General features: G+C 39.1%; 1 protein-coding gene across 13 annotated transcripts in view; it reads right to left on the bottom strand.

Annotated features, from left to right (window-relative positions):
* SFMBT1 (Scm like with four mbt domains 1) overlaps positions 1 to 10,243 on the bottom strand; it is a 148,708-nt gene that overhangs the window by 59,735 nt on the left and 78,730 nt on the right. For all 13 annotated transcript variants that reach the window (XM_017862496.1, XM_017862487.1, XM_017862494.1 and 10 more), the window contains one exon: positions 8,597 to 8,750. In XM_017862496.1, the coding sequence (XP_017717985.1) occupies positions 8,597 to 8,624 (28 nt within the window). In that variant the 5' untranslated portion in view covers positions 8,625 to 8,750. The remainder of the gene's footprint in view (positions 1 to 8,596; positions 8,751 to 10,243) is intronic.

Genomic DNA, 10,243 nt, shown 5'->3' with positions numbered 1-10,243 from the left:
TCTCTACTAAAAATACAAAATTTTAGCCAGGCATGGTGGCAGGCACCTGTAATCCTAGCTACTCGGGAGGCTGAGGCAGGAGAATGGCGTAAACCCGGGAGGCGGAGCTTGCAGTGAGCTGAGATCCGGCCACTGCACTCCAGCCCGAGCGACAGAGCAAGACTCCGTCTCAAAAAAAAAAAAAAGAAAAAGGAAATTCTGGCCCGGTACGGTGGCTCATGCCTGCAATCCCAACACTTTGGGAAGCCAAGGCAGAGGATAGCTCAAGCCCAGGACTTTGAGACCAGCCTGAGCAACAGAGGGAAATCTCGTGTCTACAAAAATATTTTTAAAAGTTAGCTGAGCATGGTGGTGAGTGGCTGTAGTCCCAGCTACTTGAGAGGCTGAGGTGAGAGGATCACTTGGGAGGTTGGGGCTGCAGTGAGCAGTGATCACATCACTGCACTCCAGCCTAGGCTGTTAAGAGACCCCATCCTTCCAAAAATAAATAAAAGTTCTGACACATACTACAACATTGATAAACACTGAAGACATTATGGTAAGAGAAATAAGCCCATCACAAAAGGACAAATGGATATCTACAGTAGTCAAATTCATAGAAACAGAAAATTAAATGGTGGGTTCTAGGGGCTAGGGAAACTGGGGAATGGGGAGTTACTGTTGAACAGATACACTTTTCCATCTGGAAAGATAAGGAGATGGATGGCAGTGATGATAGCATAACAATGTGAATGTACTTAATGCCAATAAACTACACACTTAAAAATTGTTAAAACGGCCTGTAGTCCCAGCTACTCAGGAGACTGAAGCAAGAGAACTGCTTGACTCCAGGAGTTCAAGACGGTAGTGTACATGACTGTGCCTGTGAATAGCCACTGCACTCCAGCCTGGGCAATGTTGCAAGACCCCATCTCTTTAAAAAAAGTGAAAATGGTAAAGTTTACATTATGGACATTTACCACAATAAAAAATTAAAAACCAATATTGAACATTATCATTTATTAAATATTTATGCTAGGCATATGGCTGTTTGTTATAGTCTTTTCCATAGTTTTAATATATTTGAAATGTTTTCATTAGAAATACAAGCCAATAATAAAGACTGCTTTGAGGGCATCTTGAAAGTATAGGCCAGTAGAAAGTCAATTTGCATTACTAAAACATAATAAGGCTGGGCATTCGTGGTCCTTAGCAAGGACTCTAGGCCCTTAAATAGCATGTTAACTTAAAAATAAAAAACATGTAACAATTAAAATGATGAATCACTCAACTAAAATCTCTCACACAATGCTAAGAAGAAACAAGACTAACGATGTGATGACATAATGAGCAAGATATATTATAGTTTATTAAAGAAAGAAATGCATAATCCTTAAATATATGAAAATGTACAAATTTTATTTTAAGAGAAATGCAAATTAAAACTACAGAGATATCAGATTGAACAGGATTCTGAAGTGTGACAAGCTTCTATGGTGAGGCTGTAAACAGGTAAATCATAATGACACAATCTCTGTGGAAGAAAACTTGGCAATATCTAACAAAATTACATATGTATTTACTTTTCGATCCAGCAATCCCACTTCTAAGAATCTATCCCAAAGATATGCTAGCAAAAATACAAAAAGACGTATGTACAAAGCCATTCACTGCAGCACTATTTGTAATACCAAGACTGGAAATAACCCTAATGTCCATCAATAAGGAAATGGTTGAATAAATATGGTATATATATTCAGTACAGGTTGCTATAAAAAGCAATGAGAACAGTCTCTATATACTGATGTGGAATAATCTCCAAAATATAATGTTAAGAGAAACCACACTACCAAACAGTATTTTTTTTTTTTTTGTATCCCTACTTTTTGTATAAAATGGGAGAGGCGCCAGGCACAGTGGCTCATGCCTATAATCCTAGCACTCTGGGAGGCCAAGGCAGGTGGATCACATGAGGCCAGGAGTTCAAGAGCAGCCTGGCCAACATGGTGAAACCCCATCTCTACTAAAAATACAAAAATTAGCCAGGTGCATGATGGCATGTGCCTCCCAGCTACTGAGGAGGCTAAGGCATGAGAATCATTTGAACCCAGAGGTAGGGGTTGCAGTGAGCCGAGATCGTACCACTGCACTCTAACCTCGGTGGCAGAGCAAGACTCCCTCTCTCAAAAAAAAAAGAAAAGAAAAAAGGAGGAGGGAGATGTATGAGTACGTATGTGTATACACTCACATATATTAGTTTATATTTTTAAAAATGAACAGGCCGGGCGCGGTGGCTCAAGCCTGTAATCCCAGCACTTTGGGAGGCTGAGACGGGCGGATCACAAGGTCAGGAGATCGAGACCATCCCGGCTAACACGGTGAAACCCTGTCTCTACTAAAAAATACAAAAAACTAGTCGGGCGAGGTGGCGGGCGCCTGTAGTCCCAGCTACTCGGGAGGCTGAGGCAGGAGAATGGCGTAAACCCGGGAGGCGGAGCTTGCAGTGAGCTGAGATCTGACCACTGCACTCCTGGGTGACAGAGCAAGACTCCGTCTCAAAAAAAAAAAAAAAAAATGAACAACAGGAGAATAAATTAAAAAGTAATCAAACTGGTTATATATATGGAAAAAGAGAATGAATCAGTAATATCAGGTTGAAGTTATTTTATTTTATTGAGATGGAGTTTCATTCTGTCACCCAGGCTGGAATGCAGTGGTGCGATCTCGGCTCACTGCAACCTCCACCTCCTGGGTATAAGCGCTTCTCTTGCCTCAGCCTTCCCAGTAGCTGGGATTACAGGTGCAGACCACCATGCCCGGCTAATCTTTTGTATTTTTAGTAGAGATGGGGTTTTGCCACGTTGGCCAGGATGGTCTCAAATCCCTGACCTCAGGTGGTCCACCTGCCTCACCCTCCCAAAGTGCTGTGATTACAGGTATGACCCACTGCCTGGCCAATTTTGACTTTAGAAGTATGCAGACTTACTATACAATTTAGAAACAATTAAATAGAAATAAAAAAATTCTATAAATTTCAAATGAGCTGAAACACATGAGTTAACTGTTGGTGGGAAAACCACAAGAAAATAGGATTCCTTTAAGTAACGTTATTTATTTTTATTTGTTTTTGAGACAGGGTCTTGCTCTGTCACCCAGGCTGGAGTGCAGTGGTACAATACAAACTCTCTGAAGCCTCAACCACCCTGGCTCAAGCAATCTTCCCACCTCAGACTCCCAAGTAGCTAGGGCTACGGGTACATGCCACTGAACCTGGCTAATTTTTTTTTTTTTTTCCTTTTTGGTAGAGACAGAGTCTCCCTATGTCGCCCAGACTGGTCTTGAACTCCTGGGCTCAAGCGATCCTCCTGCCTTTGCCTCCCAAAGTGCTGGATTACAGGTGTGAGCCACTGGGCTTGGCCTAAGCCATGTTAAAATACAATACTCTGACTATAAACACCAGTGGAATATATTTAAAAGCAAAAACTAAAGAAATTTTAAACTGCACACTGTGGTTGGTATCTGAAATGTTGCTATTATTTCAAAATAATTAAAGGACTTTTATAGGATAAAACAAAGAAGTAATAATATTACCATCATTAGCAAACAAGACTTTTTCTTTTTTGAGACGGAGTCTCACTCTGTCCCCCAGGCTGGAGTGCAGTGGCACGATCTCGGCTCACTACAAGCTCTGCCTCCTGGGTTCACGCCATTCTCCTGCCTCACCTTCCCAAGTAGCTGGGACTACAGGCACCTGCCACCACGCCTGGCTAATTTTTTTGCATTTTTAGTAGAGACAGGGTTTCACCATGTTAGCCAGGATGGTCTCAATCTCCTGACCTCCTGATCCTCGCGCCTCAGCCTCCCAAAGTGCTGGGATTACAGGCGTGAGCCACTGCGCCCAGCCGCAAACAAGACATTTCTAAAAGAGAAGAGATACAAACATAAAATCAAAGAAGAAAAACCTTGTAACCCTGTTTTTTTTCTTTTTATTTTTTTGAGATGGAGTTTCGCTATATTGCCCTGGCTGGCCTTGAACTCCCAGGCTTAAGCCACCTCAGCCTCCCAAGTAGCAGGACTATACAGGTGCATGCCACTGTGCCCAGCTAAAACCCTGTAATTTTAAATTTAAATTGTAAGTATCAATGTAAAACCATTATTTTTTTTACTTTTCAAAAGATGTGTATTTTCACGGCTGGGCATGGTGGCTCACACCTATAAATCCCAGCACTTTGGGAGGCTGAGGCAGGAAGATCACTTGAAGCTAGGAGTTTGAAACTAGCCTGGGCAACACAGCAAGACCCCATCTCTTAAAAAAAAAAATTGCTGGGGATGGTGGCACATGCCTGTGTTCTCAGCTACTTGGGAGGCTAAGGTGGCAAGATCACTTGAACACGGGAGTTTGAGGCTGCAGTGAGCCATGATTGTGCCACTATACTCCACCCTGGGTGACAAAGCAAGATTTTGTCTCTAAAAAATAAAAAATAATTTTAAATGTGTATTTTCTAGCTATGTCTGTAGGTAAGGCCTAGAATAAATGACAACCTAGTATCAAATTAGCACTCCAGCACCCAGATTGTGGTCTCTAAATATCGTACCTACATTAAAGAAAAAAAAGCTCCTCAGAGAAACAGCAGATTACAAGTTTGGGGCAGGATATGTTCAGGAGGTACTTGGGAATCTTACTGGTCCAGAAGGCAAGGACTAGTGTATCAAAGATACATGACATCACATCAGAAGAACACAGGAACCAGTCTGAAAGAACTCTCGCTGCTCTAGAATTTGATCATCAAATGAATGATAACAGCAATGAATTCAAACTCATCAAATGTATATATATACATATATGTACTTAAATACATGAGTTAATAATATTTAAAACAAAGGAAAAATCAACTTCTAAAATGGTAGAATGATTATCGCAGTGAACCCACTCTCCCATAAAAGAACCAAAAGTCTGGCTAAACAATGAAAATCATTTCAAAGTCCTAAAATTAACCACAGGCACAGAACAAACTAAAAAGCATCTATTGAAGATAAGCCACTAAACCTCAGTTAGAAGAGCGAAATATGACATTTTAAGTTGGGGCTATTCCCTTCCCTCTTCCTTCTCCAGTGCAAAAAGAAAATTTTAGAACTGAAAATAAACCAATTAATAATAATAATAAAAAAACTCTATGGATAAGTTCAACAGCAGAACAAAGCAGACAAGAAAGAATGAGTAAAATTGAAGACAAAAGAACAGAAAAAACCCAATCTAAACAATAGAGAGAAAACATTAAAAAAAAAAAAAGAAAAGAAAAATGAAGACAGTCTGAGGGACCTGTGGGACAGTAAAAGAAGCTCTACTATTAGTTTTATCAAAGTTTCGGTAGAAGGAAAAAATGAAGACTGAAAAAGTATTTGAAGAAATAACGGCTAAAATTTTTCTAAACCCGGCAAAAGATATAAAGTCCCTAAACTCAAGAAGCTAAGTAAACTCCAAACAAGATGAACCCAAAAAAAGATACACCAGACTCAAACTTCCAAAAACTAAAGGAAAAAAAAAATCTTAAAATTAACAGGAGAGAAACCTCTCTTTTAAAGCAGAGCGTTGGGGTGGGAGGTGGGGAGTGTCCAATAACAGCAGATTTCTCATCAGAAACCATGGAGGCCACAAAGAAGTAGCACAATTATTTTCTGAGAGCTGAAAGAAATGAGTTTTCAACCCAGGATTCCATATCCAGCAAAAATATCCCCCAATAATGAAGGGGAAATCAACACATTCTCAAATGAAAGGAAATGAAGACAATCTGTCACTTAGTAGACCTCCTTTAAAAAAAAGGGCTAAAGCTGGGCGTGGTGGCTCATGCCTGTAATCCTAGCACTTTAGGAGCCCGAGACGGGCAGATCATGAGGTCAGGAGAACGAGACCATCCTGGCTAACACGGTGAAACCCCGTTTCTACTAAAAATAAAAAAAATTAGCCAGGCGTGGTGGCGGGCACCTGTAGTCCCATCTACTCAGGAGGCTGAGGCAGGAGAACAGCGTGAACTCAGGAGGCGGGAGCTTGCAGTGAGCCGAGATAGCACCACTGCACTCTAGCCTGGGCGACAGAGCGAGACTCCGTCTCAAAAACAAAACAAAACAAAAAAAAAACTAAAGAAAATTCTCTAAATAGAAATGAAGTGACAAAAGAAAGAATCTTGGAAAATCAGGAAAAGAATAAATGACAAGAGAAATAGTAAAAATATTGAAAAATATAATAAATTTTCCTTCTCTCAAGTGTTCTAAATTATATGTTTGACAGTTTAAACAAAAACGTTAAGCATGTCTGATGTGGTTCTCAAAATATGTAGAGAAAATATTTAAGGCAATTATATTATTATATAAAAGAGGGGTAAAGAGACGTAAAAGTAGGTAAGGTTTCCATACTTCACTCAAAGTAATAAAATGAAGATTGTGATAAGTTATATATGTAATATAATACCTAAAGTAACTGCTAGTAAGTGCTGCAAGAGGATATACTTAAAAACACTACAAAACAAAATGGAATTCTAAAAAAAAGTTGAAGTCACCCACAGGAAAGCAGAGGGAGAAAAAAAAAAAAAAACACAGGAGCCAGTCTGAAAGAACTCTCACTGCTCTAGAGAAACAAACAAACAAACAAACAAACAAAAAACAGAAAAATAAATAAGCAAAAAAGGCAGACTTGAATCCAAACATATCAATAATTACGTTAAGTATAAACGATATACATATATCCCATAAGGCCAAAATTTTAAAACTTAGTATATGCTGTATCAAGAACTTTATTTCAAATATAATGATACAGCCATGTTGAAAAGCATGAAAAAGATATACCATGCAAATGTTAATAAAAGAAAGCAGGAACAGGTAAATCCTAGAGACAGAAAGTAGATTATGGATGCCAGAGTCTGGGTGGAAAAGGGAAAGACGACTAATGGTTTGCTGTGATGGAATGTCCTGGAATTAGATAGTAGTGACAGTTGGAAAACTTTCTGAATAGACTAAAAACCTCTGAATTATGTACTCTAAAAACGTTGATTTTATGGTATGTGTATTGCGTCTCAAAAAAATCATACTTCAATAGAGTTTTTTGAAAAACAAACCTCAACAACAAAAAAGCCAATCTTTATTAATTAAAAATAAACCAATTAATAATAAGCCAAAGACATGAAGAGATATTTCACTGAAGAGGATATAGAGATGCCAAGTAGGAACATGTAAAGATGTTCCATATCACTGGCGGCCATTAGGGAGGTACAAATTAACACCATGATGAGCTGTCACTACCCACCTATCAGAATGTCTTAAACAAAAGTAATGACACCACCAGATAATAGTGAGGATGTAGAGAAACTAGATCTCTCATATACTGCTAGTGAGAATGTAAAATGGCACAGCCACTCTGAAGCATAATTTTGCAGTTTTCTTTACTAAATATGATCTAGTGATTGTGCTGCTGGGTATGTACCCCAGAAAAATAAAGTATTATATACATAACTGTTAATAGCAACTTACGTGTTTGTAACAGCCAAAAACTGGAAAAAACCAAAATGTACTACACTAGATGAATGGTTAACCAAACTGTAGTACATTCATGATTACTCCTCCACAATAAAAAGGAACAAACTGTCAATATACGCAAGAGCTGGGGTGGATCTCAAGGGCATTATTAAAGCCCATCTCAAAAAGCCATGTACTGTGTTATTCTATTTATGTAACATTCTTTAAATGACAAAATTATAGAGATGGAGAACAAATTAACAGTTGCCTGGGATTAGGGAAAGTGGGAAGAAGGAGGATAGGTGTGGGAACTCTTTGTGGTGATGGAATAGTTCTGTATTTTGACTGAGGGGATGGTTCCAGGAATCTACACGTGATAAAATGACATAGAATTACACATTCTTTATACTAATATCAATTTCCTCAGTTTCATATCATATTATAGTAACTAATGAGAGAAACTGGGTGAAAGGAACATGAAATCTGTCAGTAAGTACTATCTTTGCAAACTCCTGTGAATGCATAATTACTTCAAAATAACTAGAAAGTAATAATCAAAATGTTAATGCTATTTTAAAAAAGAAGTCTGTTCATAAGTTTCTTTTTCTTTTTTTTTTTCTTTTTTTTGAGACGGAATTTCGCTCTGCCCAGGCTGGAGTGCAGTGGCGTGATTTTGGCTCACTGCAAGCTCCGCCTTCCGGGTTCACGCCATTCTCCTGCCTCAGCCTCCCGAGGAACTGGGACTACAGGCACCTGCTACCACGCCCGGCTAATTTTTTGTATTTTGTTTAGTAGAGACAGAGTTTCACTGTGTTAGCCAGGATGGTCTCGATCTCCTGACCTCGTGATCCACCCGCCTTGGCCTCCCAAAGTGCTGGGATTACAGGCGTGAGCCACTGCGCCTGGCCTTGTTCATAACGGTTTCTTATTTTTTCAGCAAACATTATTAGTAGCCCCTAGTGCCAGGTTCTCTGACAGGTACAGAAGATGGCAATGAAAAACAAGACTTCAAAGAGCTTCCAGTTCAGTGGTAGAGAAATAGACAATATAACACAGGCAAGTAATATAATTGCGCATCCTAGAGAATAAATTCTGAGAGTAAAACCAATACCTGCATCAAGCTGCTGCTCCCCGTTCATTTCCACAGCATATAGGCTATATCCTCCCAACACAAAGGAAAGGCCTATGGTTCTGCTAGGATCTGAAGATTACTTGCAGGTTTCAAGCATCTGTTCAATGGGTATCCAAGGGTCCAAATGAAAGTGCTGAAAAATGAAAAAGAACACATAAACAGCCTGAAGCCCAAGCGTACTCACTCACTCATAAAACAGGGCACTCAACTGGTTGAGAGATCGGATAAGATAAAAACGTACTGGCAGAATAGATAGGACTGGAGGAAAAAATTGACACCTTCTCTAATTTTGAAGAGTCTGTATGTGTATGTGTGCGCTCATGTGCGTCTGTATGTGTAGAGAATGCACACTATCGAGAATTCGATAATAAATCTAAAACTCACAAAGATGCATATGAATCATTACTCTTTAAATTTACATTACCATACTTAGCACCAAGATTCCTATCCACAAACTCCAGTTCCTAATGGTTTCCTAGGGAGAGGGGGGAGTTAGCTTTCAATGCTGTCTTACACAACAAATATGATTCAAGATACAGTATTACTTTATCTAATTTTCCATTTCATTTATCTAGAATATTATGCAGAACCATAAATATCAACTGTATTAGCCTACAATTATAAAGAGAATTCCTCCAAAATAAGTTCTGAACCTGCTTATTCTTTTTTTAAAAAACAGCTTTAGGGTTGGATGTGGTGGCTCACGCCTGTAATCCCAACACTCTGGGAGGCTGAGGTGAGAGGATCACTTTGAGCCCAGGAGTTTGGGACCAGCCTCAGCAACATGGCAAAACCTCATCTGTACTAAAAATACAAAAACTAGCTGGGTATGGTGGTGCACGCCTGTAGTTTCAGCTACTCGGGAGGCTGAGGTGGGAGGATGGCTTGAGTCTGGGGCACAGAGGTTGCAGTGAGCCAAGATCACACCACTGCACTCCAGCCTGGGTGACAGAGCCAGACACTGTCTCAAAAAAAGAAAAAAAAAAAAAAGCTTTATTGGGATACAAATCACATACCAAAATTTCCCATTTCAAGTGTACAAATTAATAATTTTTAGTAAATGTACAAACTGTAACCATCATAATTGAATTTGAGAATATTTCTATTATCCTAAAAAGAAGCCAAATACCCACTTGCAGTTCCTTCCCATTCCATCCCTAAGCTCAAGCAACCACTCATCTGCTTTGTCTCTACAAATTTTGCCTTTCCCAAACATTTCACATAAATGGAACCATAAGAAATGTAGTCTTTCATACTTGGTTTTCTTTCACTTATCATGTTTTTGAAGTTCATCCATGTTCCAATATGGATGAATCTATTTATTCTTGCCTTACATACATGTAAAATAACCTAAGATATTATCTTAATATGTGCCTAACAGATTAGAAAGAGGAAATGAAAGAGAGAAAAGAGCTGCTTCAGGAAGGTAGGGCATGAACTAACTGCAAGAGCGACAATACAGAAAACTGTAGAATTGGGGTGGGTACTTAACAGCACAGCTTTGGGGGTGATATTCTGCAGGATCAAGCAATTCTATACCTCTCAAAAGTTTTGAGTGTGTATTAGAGCCCCCAGTAAATGATTCTCATAAGCAACTTTAATCACGAAGAAAAAGCCTAGCTTTTT

The sequence above is a fragment of the Rhinopithecus bieti genome, unplaced genomic scaffold, assembly GCF_001698545.2.
Source record: "Rhinopithecus bieti isolate Rb0 unplaced genomic scaffold, ASM169854v2 scaffold_64314, whole genome shotgun sequence".
NCBI lineage: Eukaryota > Metazoa > Chordata > Mammalia > Primates > Cercopithecidae > Rhinopithecus > Rhinopithecus bieti.
The sequence above is the reverse complement of the archived record's forward strand: the minus strand, read 5'-3'. Positions and strand labels throughout refer to the sequence as shown.